We start from the raw sequence: 26,026 nt of genomic DNA on the forward strand, positions 1-26,026 counted from the left end.
ATGAAAAAAATGATCTCTCTAGGTCGTTTTAGCCCGTGTTGTCTGTTCATTTGGCTGCCGCGTAAATAAATAAAAGAACACATTAAGCAAAGCCCAAAATCTTTATAAATACTCTTAATTTTTTCTAACCCTGTTATGGGAGCTTTGTGGCGTGATGGCAAAACTCCTTCTCTATTTATCCATCTGTCCTGAACAGATGTTAGTACAATACTTGTATAGGATACAGTCAATGCCCTGAAAAATAATTTGACTTTTTATTGTCCTACTGTCTGTTCCAAGAACTAGAGACAGCTAACATTGTAGCTCACCTGTAAAGAATACATTACAACTTGCTTGCTCTGAAAACTCCTTCTGGCTCGAGTGAAAGCGCAGAGGGCAAACAAAGTTATGAAATGTGTGCACAAGGTGTGAGAGAAGGGGGTTAGACCTGGGTATAATTCAGGGTTCTGATCCTTTCGGACAGCAGGGCCAAGCCACACTGACTGATTTGCCCCAAGTTTTGTCAACAAAAACAGTAAGGGAATTTTTAATCTTTGCTGTAATTAGACAGCACAGAGGTGTAAAATCCAAAAGATGACTGTGTAGTTTAACACCTGAAAATTTGAGAGCTAAAATACTTGACAGTGTAGCCACCATTCTCAACTTCATTTCTGTCATAAAAGTTGTTAAATATTTTAACTGTTAATTCCTTTCATCTGTGTGATCATTGATTCAATTAAAGAGCAGAAATTATCATGGTTTTTTGAGACAAAAAAAATGCATCAAGAACCTTTTACAGGTAGTCAAACAGGTGAAGCATTCACGAAGAAATACACATTAAGTTACAAGATTTTTCAAAAGAATGAGACACTGACTAATAAAAATATGGCAATTCAGAGACTCAAAGCACAATTTCAGATGAAAATTTTAATATTTTAACTTCACATAATTGACTGGCAATCTCAGAAACAGCATAGAGAGGAGGAAGCTCTGTTTACCTTTGTAAGGGCATTGCCTTGAATATGGGAAACTAGAGATGGGGAAAGCATTTATTTATATGGGAAAAATACCCCAGGGCTCCTCAAGCCCTTTTGCTATTCTTAATTAAAGAGTAATTTTTAACGGAATTTCTTAAAAACAAAACTATGTCATTTTTAACCACCTCAATCTGGCTAAACTGAAAGAGGGTGTGTTTAGATTGGGTATTAGAGAGAAATTCATAATTATGAGGGTGGGCAGGCCCTGGCACAGGGTGCCCAGAGCAGCTGTGGCTGCCCCTGGATCCCTGGCAGTGCCCAAGGCCAGGCTGGATGAGAATTGGATCTACCTGGGACAGTGGAAGGTGTCCCTGCCCATGGCTGGGGTGGGACTGGATGATTTTTGAGGTCCCCTCCAACCCAAACCATCCTGGGATCCTGTGAAGTCATCACCTTGTTACGTGTGGTGAGGCAGCAGCACAACCACAGCCATTCTAAACTGGAAGAGTAATCCAGAAATGCAAAGTTCTCCAAGATCTTTTCCTGTTTTCTGAACCTTTAAGGCATATTTTTCAAATTTTCTCCACCTTGGAAAACCTTCGCTAAAATGGGAATTAAGCCATAAAAATGGATATCTGGTGTGTTACTATCAAATCTAAATTTTCCAATTTAAGTGGTTTGTAGTAAGACTAACACAGACAAATAAAGGAAATAATGTGGGAATTGTTGTGGCTGTTAAAAAGTGTCATTCTGTTCTTACACAAATAGCTCTTTGAACAGTAGAACCGATTCCCTTAATTTCCTATGGATATGTCTTTTTGGAATTCTCCATCTGGATTTTTTGATATATTTTTTTTTTACAAGTTGAGCACAAACTGTTGCTCTTTCAGTGGTGGCAGCAGCAACGATTTCAGCCCTTTGTGTTCAAACTCCTCTACATTTGGAGTCAGTTCTGGCTGAAAACAGCCAAGGCTTTCCAAAGCCCTTGGGATGAAGAGAAACAGCCCAACAAAGACACGATAGGAACCAGTGAAGATATTATAAGCTTTGTTTTTTACAATCACATTATCAACTGAAAAATTATTTTTTAATGGGCAATATTTGAATCAATCTGTTAAACAAATATTGGTGGTTTATAACACGTTCCGAAATTTGGAGTATTCCGCATACCTTTGGGATGTGCTGGCCAGCTTCTGGAGCCACTGAAATATGGGACTTCTTAGGAAGTTCCTCATTTCAGAATGAGGCTGTATGTGAGTATCTTACTACAGGGAACTGGAAGCACCAGAAATCCCACAGGGAAGCACGTTCCCTTTTGGTAAATTAATCGGGGTTTCCAGAGCAGAAGGCCCAGAAAGGCATCTAAACATTTCCAGTTTAGTCTCAACTGCTTTGTCAATCTCTTGAATTTCCTTCCTCTGCATCTGAGCTGTTACTCAAAAATTGTTTCAAATCATCAATTCATAGAGCCTGAAACTTTTCCAAGAGAATAATAAAAAAGCAGTTTGTGGCCTCTGGGAGAGTAAATTCCAGGGTTAATTTATAACTAAAGCAAATGTATCTATAAAAAGAAGAAAAGCTCCATAAGAATTATGTTAACAAATGACAAGAAAAAAGAGGCTTGATAAAAGATACCAGGACTTGTTTGGCACCAGTGATTTTATGACTGAGGAATTCAATTATAGGTGTGTTGGGAGTACCAAATCACAATTCTTTAAATTACTAATGGGAGACAAAGCTCTTTATCATGGCCTGAATGTGTTCACATGAAATGTTCAGTCCTGCCCTCTGTAAATAAACTTTTAGTGCTTACACTATGCATCTGCACTGGCTCTGTGTCACCACAGTAAAAAAGATACTCAATGTCTGTTGAATCACTCTTCAAACACTGCTGATACCCTGCTGTACTAGAAATTATATTATCCACCAGATCCCTTCCTGTAAGTTCAGAGTGCTCAGCTGGCCATTTTTTCCTTCTGTATTCTTTCCATTTTCTAGAGTCGTGGTGGATTTATTTGCAGGAAAGTTCAGCCCGTGTGACACCAGGCTGCTCCCAGCGATAGGCAGCGAATGCTATCGCTGGGGATTTATTTACTCTCTTGTTGGATACCTAAGTGTCATAGAGGTCTTGGACTGGTGATGCAGATAATGACTTTGTACTTGCCCAGGAGAGACAGATTAGGCCGGGATCAATTGCACATCAGCTCCTGCCTAGAGCCTGACACCGTGTGAAGGCTGTCTGCTACCTGCTGTGGGAGCAGCAAACCCGTACCTCTTGTCAGCCACGGAAGGAGGAAGGGCTGCTGCTGGAAATGCAAATTTCACTCGTGGGGAGATCCCCCTGCTCACAGCTGATGCAGGGAAGTGCAAAGGACTCGTTCTGTGTGCTGGTGGAGTTCCAGCAGGCTGGGCATCGCTCCTGGAGAGCTGCAGACGAGGAAACTTGTAAAGTCGGCGGGGCTGATTTAAGGTTCCTTTGAATCTTCGTATGGTTTTGTTGGCTGTGTCATTGCCATGACCTCCAAACACCCTCTTTACTGTGGCAGGGTTGTATGAATGTTCTGTGCACAGTGCCCACCCCAACTACTAAGCCAGACTATTTATATGAAAACTTACACAAAAAGTAATTCGCTTTATTTCATCATCACTTCCTTTTCTTCTTTTGGTATCTGTAGCTGAGAAAAAATGTTGTTTGCATAGCAAAGGTTTAATGCATAAAACTTTCACCCTGAATGGCCAAAAAGCAAAATACGTAATTCTTTTTGGTCATCTCTTTATTGACCAACTGTTTTCACTTTTAGTGAGAATATTATTCTCTCCTAAATAAAAACTTATTAACAGTTGTTGGTTCTTACCATCTTGACCATTTGAAAATTTTAAAATATAAGCAACATCATTCAATTTCTAATTTTTTAACTAATTCTCTTTGTTGGTTTCATTGACAAAGAGGCAAAACAGACTAAGAAGTGTTGGAGTTCCCCTGTCTTAAACTATTAAAAGTGTTTATTATATATAAGTATTTAACCACTGTGCCCGGTAGCTTGTAATCAGCCCATAGCACTAATTTTGAGAATTAATTTTTCAACCTCCTGCTTTTAGATCAGGTCCATGAAATCCAAGGGAAGTGCATGAATTTCTGAGACAAAAATCTATATTGTGAAGAGGAAAAAGGAGTGCTGGAGAGGTAGATATTCCACAAAGGAGTAGGAATGTATTCCAGAGACAAGCCGTTATCTCGTGCCCTGGTGCTCTGAATGCAAGAGTCCACAGGCCCTAAAACTCCTCACAGATGACACTGAGGGGAAAAAAAAAGGTGAAAGATTCAGGGAAATACCTTTGTTGTGTTGCTGGGGGTTTTTTTTGTTAATTCCCTCTCAGCCTCGAGGAATGCTCTGGATGTCCGTGCTGCAGAAACGTATGAAAGTTGTCTCTGTGTGGAGCTGCCATTGCTCTTTGCCTTATCTGTGAAGGAAACACAGCAACTCCCTCTGGGGAAATTTCATCTTAACTTGATCTTAAAATAAAAAAATCAAGGGAAAGGTCATATCCTAATAAGCTGTGCAAATCTAAATTCCCAGGGAGCTTCAAAATGACATTGTGTGACTAGGGCATTAACAATTTTCCGACATGTATTTTTGAACTGCTTACAATAGTGGTTTTAACATCCCAGAACTAATAGTAAAAGCAAGATACAACTGGCAAGATGCAGGATCCGGCTGAGCCATGTGATTCACAGCATATGGCCCATTGATAATCCAGGGGAGCTGACACACAGAATGGAATTGGCAACTCTCTCTGCTTTCATTGAGATGTAGATCTTGGGAGGAAGTTTTTAACTGCCCACTTGATGTGTTGTTGTGGTCTCAGGATCAATAGTTTGCACTTTTTCCCCAATCTCAGATTATGGAGCAGTGATTCCCCCAGATTGTTTGAGGAAGGAGGAGGTTCAGTTTGGTTCCTGCATGGTCTGTATGTCTGTGTTGGTGGAGATTTTGGGTTTGGTGTGGTCATGTATTGACCAAGAGGTCCAGCATTCCTGTTAAAAACAGATGCTGCCATTGCTGTCCTGTGAAAGGTAAATTAAGTGAACTGATGGGATTTACAGCCAATTTCAAAGGAGCTCATATTTGTCTCCAAATTATCTTGTCTGGCTCAGTGGCCATATACATGCAGCGCTGTAAGAAATAATCCATAGTTCCAAAATTAACCAAGTCCAGTACAAGATTCTGCCTGAAACAGTTCGGAAATCAGAATTTGATTGTCTAATTGTATTATTTTTACACACCATGCCACAGAGGTTTGGGCAGCCCATCCCTTGTGTTGGGAAGGTGTGCCATGAGGTTAATGCTGACTTCTTGGAGCCCAGCAAAAACCAGAGCCTGCTTTACAAATAGTCTAATGTTTAGCCTATTTTGTGATGCTGTATTGGTCGGAGAAAGTGAAGGTGAGAGACCAAAACCAGGCTCTAAATTCACCAGCCCTGCCAGTCTGGGTGGGTGGAATGGAATTAGATCATAGTTGTGCTTATTTCCATCCTAGTCATGTCCCTCTACACCAAGCACATCATTGTTGGTGAAGGGTCACCTAAGCTGCTGCAGAATAATCCCTTAGTTTGTGCAGAGCGTAGGGATGAGGTTTAAACCAGCTGCTCACACCTTTGTTACACAGAGGACAGGAAGGGGTAGGTGTGGGAAGCACTCAGCTGCTGGAGACCCCTTCTGATCTTGGGGATTAGAGGTGATCCCAAAGGCTTCAGGGGCAGTTTTGCTTCAGGAGTGTCTCACCCTGATATTCAGTGTTCTGTTACACTGCTCTGCACTGGATGGAATCCAGATGTCCCTTCAGAATTTACTTTTTGGTGATACTCTCAGTAGTACTTTAACATGGTTCTTTTCAAATACAGCTGGATCTTTAAAGAGATCAACCATCAGCCAACAGAAATTTGCAGCTATTGGTATTTTTTGAGCAATGAAAGAAAACTGAGAAGAGTAAAAAGTGCCAAAAGCTTACCCTCAGTCCACATCAGAGCCACATGTTTAGCTGTTCACACGCCTGCTTGAGGGGTTACAAGAAGTCACAGCAAAGACTTTTAGTTCCTCACACCAAACTTGCTTGGCTAGAAAAGGAATCTCCTTAAAAGAAAAGCAGGGTATGACAGTAACCATTTATTGCAAGCTGAACTGTTGGTATTCTGGCCCAATTGAAGATAAATTGCTGATTTAAAAATAAACCAATCCAGTTATCAAGTATCCCAGAGTCTCTGGGCAAAATTGCAGCATGTGATTTGTGGTTTGTGTGTGAGAATGGCACATGTGTTTAGATTAAAGAAATATAGTTACACATAATTATTCAAAGTAGCACTTCTCAGGAAGTTGATTAATATGTTTTTCAGTATAATAACTTATTCCATAAATGTTGTTAAAAAAAAAAAAAGGCAAGAAATTAGCTGTCAATGTTATCAATGTTAGTATTTACATTTTGGGCTTGAATTCTGGTGCATCCTTACATTTATCACAACATGAAACTGAAAGATTTGCTGTTAGCTGCCCTCTTAGATTACTTGCAGAAGAAATTCCTACAGCGTTTTAAATATAGCAAAAACCAAGACGATGACAAGAACACATGACAGAGAAGGGAACTGAAATTTTCTCAAAATCTCTTTCTTCCCCTCTTTTTAATGCTGTTAAAATTTAACACAGCTGCTTTGCTGGTACCACTATTGTTAATGTTGCATAACCTTATAATTATTAATCTTTTTGAAACACTGTTAGAACTTGATTATACACTTTTCTCCTCAAGTGAAAGCAGCAAATGCTGTCAAAGACGGGAATGGGATGGCAGTTCAGCTTTTTAATGAAAGCAGGTGAGTTTCCACGAACTGGGATCTCTAGGGACAGTTGTCATCTCATACACAGAGTTTCAGAGGATTCCAAATCCATAGGAGCAGAGGTGGCTGGGGCACACTGGGATTTTCTGATAGACACTCCACTCTCTCCACAATATTTCTGTGCCAAATGCAAAGTGCAGGGTTTTAATCATTCAGTCAAGCATTGGTAGATTCCTTCAAGCTGGAAACAAATCTACAAAAATGACTGGTTAGGGTGAGCCGTTAAAAATAGCAGAATTGTGAAATTATACATAAATAGCTTTCTCCTAAACCGTTCTTAGCTGTGGATCCTCCGCTTTCCGCCTGTGTCCTCCAATGATGTCACTTTAACTCTTGAACATTTCTTGTCAAAAATAGCAGGGCCAGTTTCCATCTTCCTCCAGCAGAGTGATTGGGGCAGGGCCACGGGCCCTGTGAGTGTCACAGCGTGTGCCAGGGCTGGCACTTGCCCCGTGCTGGCACTCTGGGTTGGAGAGCACCAATATTACAAACAGAAGAACAAAACACACACACGTCTTTGAAAGGTTTGGTTTGCCTCAGAGGCAAAGAACGGTGGCAAAGCCATGGAGTGCTGTTTATTGGCAGACACAGGAGTTTGTTGGAATACAAACAGAGCCTGCTTTGGGGATGAGGGACACTCACAGGAGTGACAGGCAGCTCACAAGTGTGGAATCGTTTTCCACACCTTGGCAGGTAAAAATGTTTGTTCCTTCGTGAGCAAAGCAAGGCAATTTCAGTGGGGGAGTTGGAAAAAAATTGATTTCGAAATAGGCAGGTTGACAAAAGTAGGACCAGGTCATATCAGTGATATTCTTAGGCTATTAGTAACACAGAGAAAGAATTACCCAACAGAAAATGAGATCAAAGAAATTTCTACCTTTTAGTTTTCAGACACATTAAAAAATCCAAACCATGCCAGATATCTTATTAGAAAATACAGTAGGTTTTTGAAACTGTAACAAAGTCAGGACTTTGTAGAATTTCACATTAATGTATCATTATGCAGGTTATATTTAAGTTCTTTTTGAAGTGCATTAATGATTTTGAAATTAAATAAAAGATGAAATCGTGTTCTTTCCCCACAAATATTTTGTCTTTTTTATTGTTATAAAAGGGCTGCAGGGGGAATATTCATCTTTTAGTTCAGGTTCAGACAGCACTTACCCATTGTGTTTTCAGTAAGTTACTTCTGTGTTCTTAAGGGAATGGTATATTGGGGTTTTTTTTTTTCCCCCTTGAAAAGTACATTTGGAAAAGAATTAAATATTTCCATCAAATTCTGTGCTGTGATGGGGGGGCCTTTTCTCAGCAAACTGTGAGGGGTGGGTGGCAGGAGCATTCAATGACTTTGTGTAACAGCTGAGTGAGTCCCCTTCTTTAGTTATCACCTGAAGTTGTGCTGATATCCCTTATCTGAGTCGTGGCTTCTGGTACTTTCTTTAGAGTGGTAGGGGGAGTTGAGTTATCAGTGTCAGATGGCAGAAGGAAAACGACATAACTGAAAAGAGTTTGATTTGCCCAATGTATAAAGTGACATCCAAGACTACTTAGAGTTTGGTAGGGAAGCTGTTGGCCCATAAACTTAAAATATTAACCCATTTCATTTAGTTTAGAGCTCCAGATAAAGCAGTTCTGTTCTGGGGCTTTCTGGTATCATTATTTCACAGTAACTCAGACCCTGGGTGCTGGATCTGAGGCTGTTTGGATTTTTTTTTTTTTTCCTCTTCTCAGTAGTTACTATAGTTTTAAGTACCAGTTTGCACAAAGCTTTTTTAGGTATGTAAACCAGAAAAATCCTAATGAAATTCCTCGATTTTTTGCTGCAAGTAGGACATACAATAACACAAAAGGAGGTACATTGGTGCTAACTTAGTGCTGAATTTTTATAGTGGATGCTTTAGTATTCTTTCTCCCAGTTTGCTATTCTTTAGTCAAACACAGGCTTTCAAATTAATATTTATAAAAATAATTTTCAGTGCTAAATTTCCTTCAGAAACTTCCCACCTATTTTTTTTTTTCTGAAATAAAACACCGAGCACAACGTTACTTAATGTTGTACTTTATGCTGACCCCAAAAAGACAAGAATGGGGAAGATTCTCTCGAAGCTTGTAGTCCAACAAGAGACTCAAAATGAAACTGTTCAAGGTAACTTAAATTCGGAGCACAGCTCCACGTTAATTTCCTGGTGTTCATTAAATACTTCTCAGAGTGTTGCAATTGCAGTTACAACAGCTCACCCTCCCCGTGCCCTGAGCCCACGCTCCCAGCCTGAAGTCACCTTGACGGGGTGGTTTGAAAGCTCCACGGAAAAATTAATATTTAGAAAGATGGAGCACATGAGAGGCCAAGAACATTGATCTAAAGGTGTGATAAGTATCCAACACTATTGAGAGCAATCATTATTGAATCACATGTAAAAACATGTCAACATGCTTCAGCTGGGAATTTTTTGGAGGGTCAAAAGTACAGGAGTCAGGTGACAAGGGATTGCTCTCTTGCTGAAAAGTGGCTGAGCAGGTTGGATGCTTTGCAGTTCGTACAGTTGAGAAGGTTAATTTTTTTTTTTTTTTTTGCTTATTTAAAAGATGAAAGAGATACATTTGTGCAACAGATGATAGGTGTACAAAAGTTCATGTGTCTTTATTACTACATTTCTTAGGTGGGTACTCTTAGTGTAGGGTAGAAAACCTGCTGCTGGAGATAATCACTTTTGGGGGTCTGCTTTACTTTGCCTGGTGTTTGTCTTGTCAGAATTATGTTGGGATGTCACTCCTGGTTCCCCTCCAAGCTGAGGAAGGTCTGCTAGAAGAGTTTCAGCCCCTAATGAAAGCACCCTTCAATAACTGTGTGTAAATAACTGCATTCCCCACAAAATCTGATGAATCTGGGGGGCAGCTGAAAGAGGAGAGTGGTGAATGTTCAGCCCTCTTTGGTGCTGTTTATCTGCTTTCTCAGGCTTTGGTGTGCTTGAATTATCTTGCCATCACAATGGCTGTCCAGGCACAAAGAGCATTATCTTATAGTGGCACGTATCAGAAATTATATCTGTTTCTATACAGGAAGGGGTGCTTGCTGTTCCACTGAGAGCTCTGTATTTAATGCAGAAATAATGCTCAGCACGTCTACGTTAATGAATGAGTTTTGCAACATGGTGCTTTTTAACTTTTACAACTTGGTGATTGTCCAACAGATTAAAATATTTTGCCAAAAACCAGGACTCGGTCAAATCATGTGGGCCCTCCATCCAGCCTTGTTTTACATTTTTAGTGTTTGGAAGATGACAGCTTCGTGGTGGAAACGACTCATCCCAATAGGAGAAAGCATTTTTATGGATTATTTGCAGTGTGTTTGACTGCCAGGAAAAACTTTAAAAGTGGGATTTAATTCAAGGAATGAGTTTAAATTCATATGGCATATTTTCCTCCTCCTCCTCTTCCTGTGGGAGTATTCAGTATTCTGCCATGGCAGAGAACTGCATTTAGGATATTAATGAGTGTATTTTACCCTAGTCCAGTTGTGTGCCTTATTATCTCATCTCTTGGAAACAATACTGAAGTTTACTGTCTTGTGAACATTGAAAAGCACTGACATGACAGAGTCTGAGGAGAGAAAAAAATCCCAGGCTTCTTCCCAACAGTACTGTGCATCCCTAAATTCCCTACTACTACGAAGTGGATTGAGAAAACTCCATGTGGTTATTATTATTATTACAAAAATTCTTCAGGGTTGGTATCGAATTTATTGCACCTACAGTGTTTTAGAAGAAGAAGATTAACTGGGTATCGTGCACATACCATCTAACATTTACTACTAAAGTTTTTAACATTTCAAAAGCAAAGACAGACTTTGTACTCTGAATTCCATAATGGAGTACAACTGTTTAAAACTTCGTACTAAATTGATACCTCAGCTGTTAATTACTGGCTAAGCACCATTTCCAAAGAATGGAGTCTATTATTAATATATTCAACAGCATTAAGAGACACGGTGATAATGACCTAATGAAACCAGATAAGCAGTGGAGCAGGAGATTGTCCTGTAAATAGCTGTGGTGCTTACACATGTTTGCTGTGTGCTCTGCCACACTACCTGAAATCCTGGATAATCTCACACAGGCTTAGGGAGCCACAGAGGAACTGGCAAATTTTCATATAACACACCACGTGTGAGCACGGGATAAACTCACTAAATGTTTTTGTGCCGTGCTTGAAGGCTTCAGACAGAGCTGTTACCTACTGAAACATCAGCAGGCTCCTGGCTGACAGTGCCACTGGGGCTTTGTGGTGCTGGGAGTTTATTTTATTAACTCTGGCACAGCATTGTCCCTGAAACAGTCATTTTACACAGGAAATAGGGCATTTTATGAGACCCCAGTTTCTTACGGGTCTGTATCATGACGTACATTATCTGTGTGCATAGATGTGTATGAGATGTAATTTAATAATATATCTTAGCTAAAGTAGCCCTTTCTTCGCCAAAAACTGAGTTTTAAAAGTGCTTAACTTGAGGAAGGTGTTTCAATGCCATTAGCAGGGATGTAATGTTCAAAATGAGTGTTTGGCTTAACTTTGACCCAACCACTGCATTTCTGTCGAAGCTGGAAAACTTTCTGTTGACTTCAAAGTAGGTTTGACATCTGAAAGAACAGTCACAAGTCGTGCAGATGAAACTTCTGAATGGCTCATTTGCCCTTAAAATACTTTTAATGGCAAACACGGTATTTTGGAATTATATGGATGTCTTGTAGTTGGTAAAACTTTCACTAGACCCAGCAATACAAAGCCTGCCCAGTATAAATACATGCCAATTATTAAAGTATGTTGAGACTTGGAGCCAAGCACAGGCCTGAGAATGTGAACACTCTTATCAACTGAATTGTGTGGTGTTGTTCCAGTTGACAAAGCTCTGCTATCTTGTGTCCCACACAGCGTTTTTGGGGATATTTTAGAATCAATGACTTCCTTCAGCCTCGGGAGGCACCTCCATGGCTGGAGCAGACCTTCCCCTCCACTGTTTGCCAAAGGGGGCAAAGGGCTCTCCCAAGAAGTCAGCCCTTGCTGATTACAAAATCCGATGTGATTCATTGCCTGTCTATCAGGATCTTATTTTAAATCACAATGATTCATAGAGAGCAACGCCTACATTTTATATAATGAGATAGTTTTACAATACTGCCAGCACAAGTCAGGGATGTGCTGTTTGTTTCTGCTTTCCTCAAATCCCTCAAAACCAACAGGAGCCACAGCTCAGTTCCACTGAGGCAAGGAGGCACATTGTAAATGCCACTTTATGGTCTTTGCCCATTAGAATCCTACAGAGGTGTATTCTGATTTTATATTACCAACCAGATGATACCTTATTTTTCAGATTTTCATGCTTCTGGAGGTGTATTTTTTTTTTTTTTCTGTTCAAAGAAACGAAATAACAATCATTTCTATTTTGAAGAGTGGGAGGGATTTTTAAGACATTTTCGAACAAAAGGCATTGGAAGAGAAGTCTTTCATCAGGGTTACTTTTAGTTTCAGTACATGGTGCCTCACAAAGCATGACTGCAACTAGGAAAGTGCAGTTTTTCTGCTCAGGGGTTTCTAAAAGCAGTTTGAGGATCATTTCCCACAAACTCTGAATCTGATTTAACAGAGCAGAAGGGATCTCCTCAGGTCAGTGTTCTGCCACTGCTGTGACTGCAGCACAACACTTCTATTTCTTTTGTAGGCAGACTTTTACCACCAGGAGCCCAACACTGTCACTTCCAGCAATTTGTAGTTAAGCTCTCCATGATTTTGAAGTGCTGTTCCTTTTAAATCTGACCTACCCACCCGTGAGTTTTTCGGATTATAAATCAATATTTCTTATATAGACATTTCCCATCGTCCAATGTTCTCAATTTCTATTTAAGCTACTTGAGCACAGCCTTGCAATCAGTTTCCTTTGTACCCTGAAGTTTCATGGATTTCTATCCAGTATCAGAATGCAACAGAGCCTACATTAACAAATTAAAATAGGACGGTAGAATTTGTAGCGTATCTGAGTAGCCTGTGGCATTTTTGAACTTGTTTCTCATTTGCAATTATATTTACAAGGGTTTATGTTGCTGCAAGGGTATAAAACGTTGCTGTTCTAAATAACTCAGGCCATTTTGTGTGAATTCCATCGAATAGAAAATATATTTAACACTAAACAGCTCTATTATTCCCTGAATGGGCTTTCCTTCCTTGTTTCTATTAACAACTACCTCTTAAACATTGTGGTAAATTTTATGGACTGTGCTTTTAGTGAGCACAGCTTGTAGTTATAATTCAGCTATAGGAATAAAATACATTTCCTACTGATTTATGAGTTGCTTTTTTTTGGTCTTTCCAAGTGTTTGGATTTATACAGTTTCTCCTGGTGTTTTACTGTGCAGCCTTGCTGAGAGGATGAATGGGTTGCCTCCCCCTTTACCTTTCATTTGGCTTTTTGAAGGCTGTGGCTGTCACTGGGCTCTTGCAAATGGCCCTTGCACTGGGATTTCTGGGCCAACCAGCTTTCAGCCCTGGTCAGACTGGGAGATGAGACAGAAATGGGCATCTCCCAGCAGTGTTTGAGGGTGTTTCTGGGTTTGCTGTCACACCTTGAACATTCCACTCGGCCCCAGGTCGCTGCTTTTCCTTTTGCTCTCAGAATTTGGGCCCTGTGCTGGTTCTGCAGGTTGGGAGAGTGGGTGGAAGAGGAGCCTTTCCTAAGCTCCTACCCCTCCTACTCAGTGATTAACCCTTGAGGTGTGCCCTGGCTGCCCTGCTGGGACAAGCCCCTCTCTCTGCTCAAAGGCTGACAAATCCGTTTGGGCCAGAGCCACTCCACTCGTGTTATACAGAGCCTTTACTCTATCCTTTCCAAAGTGCCTTCTCTACCTGGCATCTTTTTGGTGTTGTCAGGTGGACATGGTAATTTTTGGGCCATTTTCAGATGGCCTCAGAGCTGGACCTGAGGAAAATAATAGAAAATGTAATCTCTTGCCTTGATGTGCTTGGAGTCAGCAGTGCTTTTAAAGTCGTCTGTGTTAAAAGTTGCCATTATCAGTCGTTTGTGAACTCATGTTTTCACTAAGTCACTTTATTGTGGAGCTGATTTTGACACTCAACATTTCCTAGAGATACTGGGTACTTTTTTTGTTCTCACAGCTAGATTAACATGCAGGGAACTTTAGTTTCGAGTTCTTTAATTGAAACAAATCCATTAAAATTTCGTTCTTCTGCTCTGTAGTGAGGTCAATTTTCATTCCAGTAAATGTTTTTGATAAATTCATGCTTGAAAAGAAAATGACCAGGTCTGGTGAGGCAGTGGTGCCCCCAGGAGAGTGCCTGGCTCCAGGCTGGCTGCAGAGGTGCTCTTGTCCATCCCCAACACAGTCCCAGAAGTGCTGAAAGGCAACACTGAGGCTTCAAAACCACTTTGAATTCACAACAAAAATTTATCAATACTTACTCTATCCATTGGCTGGACCCTTTTCCCACATCCGTAGGGGTTTCTAATGTGTCACTTGTTTGGGAAATGCCTGCTTTGGATAACTGTTTTCATCCTACCGATATTGTTGTTCAGTGTGTTTGTTCATCAGCACATCACTGAAACATTTTCTGCCCTGAATCCTAACAATGTTTTGAGTGTGTGCAAGGATAAAAAGAAAAAGAAATCTTTATATCTCTCCTTCTAAACAATAGAAGTTCTGTCATGGAACTTCTAAAGCAAGGCTCTATAGGGTTTTTTGCTGTTACTTTGCTTTTCCTGCTGCAGTTGGCAGAGTACTGATTTTGTCAAACACAGAATTGGGGGCATCAGCCACCCAGGCTCTTTGTCTGTCCTTTTTTTTCTTGTTTGTTTGTTTAGGAGCATCACTGGCTGTGCCAGCAGAGTTCTTGGAAAGAGGGGTTTTTTTAGTTATGTTGTGCTCCCTCTGCTGACTCTGCAGCAACAGGACACAGAGAGGTTCGGGTCCTGTGCCGGGAAACGGGGGGAATATCAGGAATCTGCCGGCCGGGAAGGTGTGAAACAGCAGTGGGCAACAGCTTTGAGTCATTGTTTGAGATACAAAAAAATTCACATCGTTTGGTTTATCCAAAAGAAAATCATCTCTTTGTTATGCAAGTGTTGTCTGTTGGATAAAGTCCATTATAATGACAGTTGCTATTAGTGAAAAATATGTAATTTTCATTATTGAGGAAGGTATCTCCTAAAGATTTAAAGCTTAGAGTTCCAAGGTACTCTGGCATAACCAGGAATACTAAAAATCTGTGGAGTAATCCCACACCTGCTGGAGAGGAGAGATGTTTTATTGATAACACAGAGAATGGAGGGGATGAAGATAACTTTCTTTCACTGGACAAACAGAGAAGTGAGACAAAAAACCTGCTTTTTTTTTTTTTTTTTTGGCCAGGAAAAAGCAAATGCAGTAAGATGTGATTTTCTCTCAATAACCTGAATTTCAGTGAACAGGACAAGGTGATGCCATTTTTCCCAGTCTCACTAGAACTGAAGCCCAGCTCCACCTTCCAGGGCCATCAGCTAATCCCTCTCTGAAGGCAGTGGATCCCCAGCCCCTGTGCCTCACGTCTGGGACCTGAGAGCAGCACTGGTAAAATGCTGGCTTGAGCTGCCTGACCATTGCCACACAGAATTTCTGTGTCAGAGGCAATGAGAGAACTGAGTTATTGGAAGGGGAATGCAAGTGGGTTATCACAACACTGGCTGCTCTCTTTGTAGTCCTTCTGCAGCCTTCTCCTCTAAAAGATCAGGGAAGGTCTCTAACTCAGTGGATGTGCTGCCATCACTTAGGGGAGATGTGTTTTTGCAAGGCACACATAAAATGTTTTGTTGTTCTTCCAAATAGATAAATAAATTGAATATGGGGATATCAAGCTGCCCCCTCACTATCTCTAAATTCTTCCTAAAAGCTGAGAATGACTGTGTGATCTTAACCAACTTACCTAGGATGTTATTTCACAGAGGGCCTGAGCTGCCTTAATGAAATTAATTGGCAAAGGTCACACTAAGTTCTGCAGGAATTGCATATGAGTTTACTTGACAAACTCCAGCACATTTATACATGAGAGGAAATCCAAACTATTCCATGGAATTCGTTTTCATTAAGAAAAAACCACAGCATTATTTAGATCATGTATCTATATTTATACCTGTTCGTGTCATGTCATTATACCTGCCTTGATTTTAATAATGTTTCAAAGCTGAGAGGCTTTATCTATTTGTTTTTTCCTTCTGATTTTCTGTAACTCCTGCGAGGCTGGGATGTTCTGCTTGCTTCATTAAATACCTGCAGGGTCATATTTTGGTAGTTTTGTCTGGAAAGAGCGTGTCTAGAATGCAGCACAACAGGCCCTTCAGGTTACCTGAGCACAGGTAGTGTTTATGGTAAAGAGCAGCTCATGATCCAGGATGTTTTCCATACCTTGGTAATCTCCTATGTTATATTTTATGTTTTCCTAGTAGGAAAAGCGCAGGGAATATCTGTCTGAGGAACTGGAAAGCAGATCAGTTAGGGGATGAAGTGATGAATGAGATGAGATTCCTGCCTATCAGCAGCACAACAACCAAGGGTGGCTGTGCCAGAAGAGTTCAGTGCCTTTGGTCCCTTGCACATAACCCTGAGCAGTTCTGCAGGAGATTAAACAGAGAGAAGGCACTTGGAACAGCCAGCTCCATATCTCAGTATTAAATGTTATCTCAGCAGCATTATCTCCTTCACTCCTGCTCTTTTGGAGGATGAAATGTCAGAGCTCCTCCATCTGACTCTGTGAATAGCATCTCTGCTGCTGTTCTGCACAGCCTCTTGCTGGCTGAGAACCATTTTTGCACAGGAAAATCTTCTAGATCAGATAAAAACTTACAGATCTGCTACCTGGGTGCCACAAAAGCATCTGTGAGTGTTATGGAAGCAGTCTTTAATCTGTTCCTTGGACTTGTCTATTGGATTTTTTTAATCCTGGTTGCTGGTTTTCAGTTCTTTTAAAGACATGAGAAGACTACAATTAGTTGGGTTTGGTTTTTGGGTTTTTTTTTTTCCCAGAGGGAAATGTTGTCATTCCTCTTTCCTGGGGAGAAAAACAGACAAAGTACACAGCAAAAATCAAGTGAAGCTACGTGCAAAATAGAAGTATTTGTAAAATAACCATTAAACATAGGAACAGTCTTCACATTTTGGTTTTGAATAGTGCAAGAGTAAAACTAGCATGGAAAATGTTTCCTTCATTTTAGTATTTCTAATATGAACTCATCTGAAAATTGAAATTCATTGGAAAATTTTGTTAAATTGAACAAGATATCCATAATTTGCCTAAGTCACAATTGGAACTTTAAAACTGTAATGAAATGCTTTGTGTTTGATACCCAGAACCTGAGCAAACCTGGACATTCTCATCATTCAGAAGTGGTTATGAACAATATTACTCTGGGATCTAACGAGTCATGGGATGTTAACCTCTGGAAGGGGTGGAGTTGATAGGCTTTTGACTAAAGATTTGTAAATGGCTGCTGGCTCCAGCTTTTATTGCCTCACGGCAGAAATACGAGCAGGATAAAGCAGAATTGCTCTGTGACCTGCAGTAGCTGATAGGTGCAGCCACAATTCCCTGGGTTTTCTCTTCAGTGTAATCTTGGCATTTGTATTTCCTCTGCTCTCAGCACATAGAGCATGTGTGTGATTCGGATAGACATGCAGAAGAAAACAATTAGTAGGGAAGAAGCAGCATGTGTGAAACCAGATCCCTTCTATTCAGTGATGCTTTAAACAGCAGGTTACTCTTTAATTACTTCATTTTCTTTTGTTTCTTCTAAAACATAATAAAAATCTAAACCATCACAGTTCTAGGCTAGAAATACTTTTACCATGAAACCACTGCAGCTTTTTTTGGTAGACTTTGCTGAAGTGATTTGGCTGTGCTGACTGGGAAACAAGATTTCTGATAAGGAATTACTACAGCCTCCTAGATTTTGGAGCTTGTGCATGCCGAGCCAGACCTCTGGACTCACCTGCTTATCTGAGGCTTTCCAAGCTGTAAGATATCTACATAGGGAAGTTCATGCACACACACTGGCCTGTAACAACACAAGAGTTTCACAGAATCCCTCATGTTCTACATCATCGACCTCTCCAGAACATCCCAGCCATGGACTGAGTGTGAAGTGAAATCCAGCTCAGCTGTAACTTGCTGTTCAGCTCACGGGTTTGCAAACTGAAGCCTTTGAACTTGAAAGGACAAAGTGAGTGATAAGGCCTTGAGATTGTGAGAATATTTTTCAGAGGTTTGATGGAGGATGCAAGAAAACTGTTAATTTTCCAGTGAGATCAGCGGCAGGTGACTGAGTTCATCTCTACTCAGTGAGTGACCCGAGCTTGTCCTTGCCTTTAAGCAGGTACTGAAGCCTCTCTGGGTGCTTCTGCAGAGCAGGGAGGTGTCTGTGCAAGGGCAGCTCTGGGGGTAGGTCCTCCTGCCCTGTGATGATTTGGTTTCCTGCAGTTATTCCTTGTCCACACAGCAACCTCGTGGGTGCCCCTGAGTGTGTGAGTCCTGGGAATTCCCCGGGATGAACCTGGGCTGTGACTGGGAATGTGCCTGTGGCCATCCTTCCTCCTCACCCTTTAGGCAGAGCTCCAGTAGAACCCTTGATGGCACTTGCCTAAGGGGATATAAACCAATTAAATGTTAGATGTCTCTTGATTTTTTATTAGTTTAAACATGTGTGTGGTCATTACCAGCAATGGGCTCTTCAGAAGGAGCCTGTTGTGGTTTATTGCTTCGTTTGGAAATCTGTTTTGGGGAGACAGCTCCCAGTGTTGATGCCAGGGATTTGCACTTCGTGCTCACAGAAAAATTCATAGAATCAGAGAATCTCCTGAGCTGGAAGGGACCTTCAAGCGTCAGAGTCCAGCCCCTGGCCCTGCATAGACACCCCAGCAACCCCACCCTGGGCATCCCTGGCAGCGCTGTCCAAAGGCTCCTGGAGCTCTGGCAGCCTCGGGGCCGTGCCCGTTCCCTGGGGAGCCTGGGCAGTGCTCATGATTTGAGCACTGGACTTGAAACTTGACCATTTGGAAGACAGCACACAACACCAAGGTACTCTGACAAGCTGTCATGTGTTTTCCCCAGAGAACTGTCACTTGTGGCAATTAGGAATCCTGGTGTTTCCATGTAGAGGATGACAGGGTAACATCCTTAATACCCCATCCAGTGGGACAGGGGGGTGGCTGGGATGCAGCAGCACCACTTTGTTCCCACTGCAGTGAGAATCTCTCATCTCAAATTTAAGAATTAAAAAGATCCCTTGCAACCTTTGTTGTCAACATTCAAGGCAGAAGAACTGAAGGGTTGTTCTGGGAGTCCTAAAAAGGGGAAGAATGATGGTGACATTCCTGAGGGAAAGCAGAGTGCAACCATTTCTAGCCACTGGCACTTGAGCAGAGCTGAAGGGAAGCGCAGGCACAGCTTCACTTACCTGTCAAAACATGGGATGAGCTCCAAATTCTGGAGCACCTCTGTTCCAATATCTTCCTTTTTCAACAGCACGTCTGGCAGTGTGACAGAGTAGTTTTGATTCAAAGCAGATCAAATCAAAGTTTCTGTTATCTAGAGGTTAAAGGCCACTTACTTGATTGGGTCTAAAGTCCACATTAAACAGCCAAAGTGACCAAGCTATTTTAGTTTTGAAACATCTCTTCTATTTTTAGGTTAGAATGTTCTTTTTATAAATAGTGGAAAATTAAACACAGACCCTGCTTATAAAACAGTCTTTGCACTTGCTGTAACTTACAAACTTTTTCATAGTTGAAATATGTCTAAATTAAGGATTTTGGTTCAGCTATTGGTCAGAAGAGGACTTGGAAAAACATTTCATCTCTCAATCTAAATTCACTCAATTTGCAGAAGATTTTTGCAGATTTAAGTTTCCTATTTGTTTACTGCTTTCAAGATTTGCATCAATATATATGGAATTTGAAGAGTCATAATTTACATTTCCTTGATCCTTGGGTTTAAGACTGGGGTTAAACTTTTGGCAAACTCGAATGAGCAAAGATTTCAAATATTTCTGGTTATTTGGAGGAAAACCACCACTATTTAATACCAGCTACTTTGGGGTTTTTCCTTAATATAAAAATCCTTGAGATTTTCAGGCACTTGGGAAGAATGATGATTAGAATTCACAAAACTGAGAATTATTTCTGGAAGACCTCTAATTTTATTCATATGCATGCTATGAAGAGATGCAGTTAAAGTTTGCCTCTCAGCCCTCTGGCCGTGGCACACTTGGACCTCAGCTTGAGCCTGAGCACACTGGAGATAAAAACTCCTTTTGAAATGTCTCTTTCTTGTTGTTGTTTGCAGGGATTACAATGGTTGACACAGAAATGCCGTTTTGGCCCATGAATTTTGGAATTAGCCCCGTGGATCTGTCAGCCATGGATGATCACACACATTCCTTTGACATCAAGCCCTTCACCACTGTTGACTTCTCGAGCATTTCCTCACCGCACTATGAAGATCTTCCTCTTGCCAGAAGTGATCAGTCAGGCCTGGATTATAAATATGATATCAAGCTCCAGGACTGCCAAAGTAAGCTTTTCCTTTTTTTGAAGCATCTCCTTCATGTCCACGCTTCCTCCATCCCCTGGCACATGTGCTAGCAGCAAATGGATTTAGAGGAATTCAGATCTCCTGTGTCGGCAGAGATGTCCTTGCAGGGCAGGCAGAAAAGAGAGAATACCCATAGCAGACCTTCCCCCTTCCAGAGCAGCAGCTGGGGTTTAGGAAAGGCATCATAAAGTACCCAGAATTACACTTTATTAGGCACATGGAGCCCTCCATTGTCTCCTATTCCTGTACCTTGTGAGCAGCTTGTCCTTTGAAGCTCAGTGCACACCATGCAGAATAAATCCCCTGGATGTTCAGGAATGCCCAGCATACAGAGCATATTAATTATTAATATGTGCAGCCTTTAAATTCCAAACAGCCTAAGAAGCCGATGGTGTAGAAATATTGGCTGCCCCTGAGTCACAGCATTGTTACAACTCCTATCACTGCTCCTGGATTATTTACTTGCTATGAAACATGCTGCTCTTTCACCCCTTACACTGAAAAAATTACACTAAATCCTCCTTTTAAGAAAGGAAGTGACCTATTCCTAAATAAATTGTTACTGCATTCCTGCTCAGAGTAGGAATGTGAGGTTGCTGTGCCTGGAACTCTTTTAAGGATCCACTTCTGCTTAGATCTGACATCACTTTTATTTGTAGTAATCTGTACAGGAGTTCTTTCAGGGAATTCTTGCTGGGAAAACTGTGGTGTTAAATTTTGGTTGTACAGTGAAGCAGGTGCCGTGTATCTCTGCATTACTACTGTAATAAAGGAATGGACATTTTTTCCAGCTAGTAATTTATTTTTCTTTTGTTTAATTAGAAATATTCATAACATTTTAGTGCCAAGTAGTTTTAAAGAGTGCAGTAGAGTTTAGATGGCATAAATCCTCCTCATCTTTACTTAGATAATTTCTTCCCAGTTTATTTAGGAATAAATCTTTCTAGTTTGTATAGTGTAGCCAATCTGGAAAAATAAAAATACCTTTTTTAATACTCCGTCTGTTTCATCATTCCTGATGTAATGTAACTATCAAATTTCAGCTTCTTCTATGGCCAGTGATGATTGATTCAAAGACATCATATTTACTTGTTTGAGCTCATTCAGTATTAGAAATTGCTCTCTTAATTAGAAACTTTCAGAAGAGCAAATTTATCTCTAATCTTCATCCCAGGTTGAACAGTTGTCCCCAGGAGAGAGCTGAGTTTCTTGAAATATCCAATATTATTTTATCACACATATATATATATAATTGAATAATATATTATTCCATATATAGCTCTATTAGACACTTGAATATTTTTTAAGCCAGATTAGTCACTCCAGCCCATCTCCATGTAGGAGTTTTTCAACACTTTAAAGATAGAGTAAAGCCTGAGTTCTCCATACATTAATTTTTAATATCCATCTTCAAACCATTCCACACTACAGAGCTGAAAGCTGGATCTGTAATACAATTTCTCCATCAGAATCTGCCCCCTTCCAGCTTTTCCAGCCAGTGAAGTGCAGCTTCCAGCTCCCATCCCTTTGCAGCCTTTGTCTGCTGCTGGCTTTGCCGTGGAGCAGACCTGGGAATCCCATCCCAACTTGACTGGGATGCCTTGTGATCGTTCCTTGCTGCTTCCTCCATGTATTTCCTTGGAGTTCATCATTGAACTCTTCTCTGTGCACAGGTGCCATCAAAATGGAGCCTCCTTCCCCTCCCTATTTCTCAGAGAAGGTTCAGTTGTACAACAAACCTCACGAGGAGTCGTCCAGCTCGCTGATGGCCATCGAGTGCCGCGTGTGCGGGGACAAGGCCTCTGGCTTCCACTACGGGGTGCATGCCTGTGAGGGCTGCAAGGTAAGATGCTGTTTTCATCTAAATAATCACTTGGTAAAAAATCCCCCCTTTGTGCTTTTTTTTGGGAAAAAAAAACCAAAACAAAACAGTAAAAGTTTCAGGTCTTTGTGTAAATTTTTCCCGCGTGTAATTTATGACTTAATAAGCGGGAGTTTTTTAAAGTGTAGCTTGCTTTTTTCTTGTTGGTGTTATTGATCTACTCCCAATTTTTTGTGCATTTTTTCTCCTTCTTTCAATCATGCAAGCATATTTCGTTCCTGCTGTCTTGGAGGTCATGTGTAGAAAAATCTGAATTCTTAGAACGCAGCAAGAGCAAACTCATGCCCAGCTCCAAGGCTCTGAGCAATTTAAAACTCAGGCTCTGTTATTCTGCTTGATTCGAGTTTCTTTACCCAATTTATACATTTTGGGTGACTACAGAGAAGTCTAATGGTATTAAGAATGTGGATTTCTGCTTTAAAGCTTCCCTGACTTTTTAATCTCAGTGATATTTAGTGCTCATAACATGTTAAAGGACAAATGAATGGTGTAAACATTGCAGTCCTCAAGAATGAGAGAAGAAATGTCAGAGAATTAAATTATTAATAATTCATTGAGTTCAAAGAAAATCATTAGAGTTTAATGTGAAATTCCCATCTTCTCCATTTGCAATATCTTGAGGAAAATAACTTAAAGGAAAGAACCAATCCAGAGCTTAACCCAGCAGTGAATTAGGAACACACATAAAGCAATAAGTATGAAGTAGATTCCTCAAATTACAGTTACTTATATAAATAAAAGGTGGCGTTATGCTTTTCCTGTTATTATTCCCTGTGAGGAAAAAAATCATTTTTACAAGGAAAAAATGGTGATAACTCCATACAAGCTTTAATAATTGATTATGACTGACCCGAAAAAGCATCTTTAAACTGTAAAAAGAGAAATAACCTACAGCCTTTTTCATTTACTAGAGTTGGAACTGCTGTTGGCAGAATTTTTGGTTTGTCATGGTTAACAACAAATTTTCTACGTTGATAGTGAACTTTAAATTTTGAAAATGTCGTGTTTGGTTCATAATAATTGTCCCATGAGCAGTGGCACAAACGGAGTTTCGCTTCCTTTGGAGTTGTGCACTCACCTTACATCCCAAATATCCTTTAAACCCCACCGATTCCCTAAAGCTTCTCCAGCTTTTTGAGAATTTTACCCCTTTATCAAAGGGAGTTGGAAACAATTGATAAGAGCAGAACAGGAGCAGAGAGGGTGGTCCCAGGAGCTTTGCTTCCTTTGGGAATCCCTCTGATCCGGGTCAGGGTGGGCACAGAGAGGTGCCCTGGATGGGTGGAGCAGGGCCAGGATGGCACTGCCAGTTTCTTGCATCCTTTTCCATATTTTTCTGTTTTCTCCAGGGCTTTTTTCGAAGAACAATCAGGTTAAAGCTAATTTATGACAGATGTGATCTAAACTGCCGGATCCACAAGAAAAGCAGGAATAAATGTCAGTACTGCAGGTTCCAGAAGTGCCTCGCTGTTGGAATGTCACATAATGGTAAGTGCACGTAGAGTTGAAATCAGTAATGGTTCAGCTGAAAAAGAACGTGGAACAGCAACACAGTCACTGAATGTGCTCAAATGCCCACAGTCTTCAGTTTCTTTACAGCAGGCAGTTTAGAAATCCACGTCAGAGAGATTGCCCTGACTTTAGGAGCCTCTCTGTGACTGGAGATTGCTGTAACATGAAAACCAGAGAGGTGGAGATTTGCTGGCTGTAATACAAAATGTAACACATGAGTCGGTTTAATCTCCGTCATTCCTGCTCGTTGGTAGCTCCTCCTGAATAATATTCCCTCTGTAATTGCTATTTTTCACTTCATCATCTTATTTTCTGACCAGACCCTTTTTTTTTGCCTGCTGGAGCTCAAGATGCCTTTCCTGAAAGCCAAAAACATAATTATGAAGGCTGGGTTAGAGAATGTGCTGAAGCTTTGTGAATAACAGCAACTTGAATTTGCTGCATAGGTCACTTACCAAGGGCTGTTAGTATGACTGAGTTAGCACTTCTCACACTAAAACACAACGTGTTTGAAATTAATTGGCCCAAATTGTACACTTCTAAAAATCTCTATCCTCCTCCTTCCTAGAACACCCACATCTGGGGTTGCCTTCTTTACCATAAGTAATGGCAGGAAGAATATCACAGTGCTGCTCTCTCGCACAGCATTCAGAAGAAAGTCCCTCTGAACTTTAAAATTAACAGAGCAATTCATGTGGAAATACTTATGAATGTTTGGACAGAAAGACATAATGAAGATTCTTTGTTGCCTTGCTTTGGCAAAGCTGAGTAAAAACAGGAATTAAATGTCATAACATAGAGACTTATGTAATTCTAAGGGTAAAGAATTGCAAACATGACTGGGAAAATAATTTCTCTGTGGTTTTTTTAGAACTTTCATTATTTTCAGTATAAAAAATGAGTGTGCTGTCCCCAAGAGGAAAGCTGGACTGTGGTTTGCAAAGTTAACACATGCACTGAATGTAAATTGGTATGGGAAATGTTTTGCTAATAGAAAATATGGTTTTCAAATTCCTGGGATGCAACAGTAACACTTAAAAATAAATCTAATTTTGAAATGCTACTGTGGGTATTTTTATAGTAATCCAGGAGGGTTTATTATTATTATTTTCAGGGTGTGTGCCAGAGTCTCCCCTGGCCTGGCAACACAGCTCCCAGTTGTGTCAGTGGGATCCACGGGCAGCTCCATCAGGAAGGAGATGGCCCAGACCATTCTCTCTGGCCTGTAACATATAGAACAGCTTTAAAATTATCATTTCACCTGCCGTTTGTCCCTCTTCAGCCACTGCTCAGGCAGAAGCTGTGGCACCAACAAGGTTATGGGAGTCAGGGGCAGGCAGGAAAAGGGCAAAGCCGTTTGCCCCAGGGCTCCAAGGAACATTTTCCTTTGCTCCAACCAGGAGTTCTCCCAACAAGAAGTCAGTGTTTCTATTCAAGTATTGCCTTCTACACTGCCTTTTTTCTTTTTGCCCGCTCTGGTTACATTGCATTGCACAAAACACCCTCATTCCTTCATCATTTATAGACAGATTTTTAAAAAGAGCTGAATTTCACCTTTGAGGGCCCAGAAGCATAAAGAAATGCAACACTGGATGTGCTCAATGACACTGAGACACATTTTTATGTTACATCTACAGATTACACTTCAGCCACTCGGGCAGGGAAATTATCTGAATGTTAAATGCTTTGAAGCAGAATGTGGGTTATTTGTGCCTGAGGGTTCCAGTCTGTGCCTGGCCTTGTGTAGATGTATTATTGCAAAATGATCAGGACAAAAGGGGGACTGCAAGGAGACACTCAGCAGCTACAGCCACATTTTTTCACGTATAAATGCTACATACCACTTGGCTAAAGGTTAAAAAAGACAGTGGTGTTCTCATGCTTGGAATATTGTTTTCCTTTCCTTCCCTAGCCACAGTGCTGCTCTGGGTTTAACCCTGAGTTGTGCAGATTGGGTTCTGAAGCGCCACTGAGGAGAAGCCTGGTTCTTTTGGTTTGAAAATGTCATTTATTTTGTTCTCTGCTGCTAAAAGTCCTGCTTGTATTACCCCAGCTACTGTAATGGAAAGAAGGGAACACATGGCAATATGTCTTTATCATCAGTGCCAGGAGCAGGGGATTGCTCAATCTGGGCATGTGGCTCCAGTAAAGTCAGACAGGTATCCA

The 26,026-nt window shown here is 40.8% G+C and overlaps 1 protein-coding gene across 4 annotated transcripts in view; it reads left to right on the forward strand.

Annotated features, from left to right (window-relative positions):
* The window catches only part of PPARG (peroxisome proliferator activated receptor gamma), a 58,205-nt gene that overhangs the window by 11,564 nt on the left and 20,615 nt on the right, over window positions 1–26,026 (forward strand). For all 4 annotated transcript variants that reach the window (XM_032120980.1, XM_032120979.1, XM_032120981.1 and 1 more), the window contains exons 2-4: window positions 20,218–20,445; window positions 22,140–22,309; window positions 23,698–23,836. In XM_032120980.1, coding sequence (XP_031976871.1) covers window positions 20,226–20,445; window positions 22,140–22,309; window positions 23,698–23,836 — 529 coding nt within the window. In that variant the 5' untranslated portion in view covers window positions 20,218–20,225. The remainder of the gene's footprint in view (window positions 1–20,217; window positions 20,446–22,139; window positions 22,310–23,697; window positions 23,837–26,026) is intronic.

The sequence above is a fragment of the Corvus moneduloides genome, chromosome 11 (assembly GCF_009650955.1).
Source record: "Corvus moneduloides isolate bCorMon1 chromosome 11, bCorMon1.pri, whole genome shotgun sequence".
In the NCBI taxonomy this organism is placed as follows: domain Eukaryota; kingdom Metazoa; phylum Chordata; class Aves; order Passeriformes; family Corvidae; genus Corvus; species Corvus moneduloides.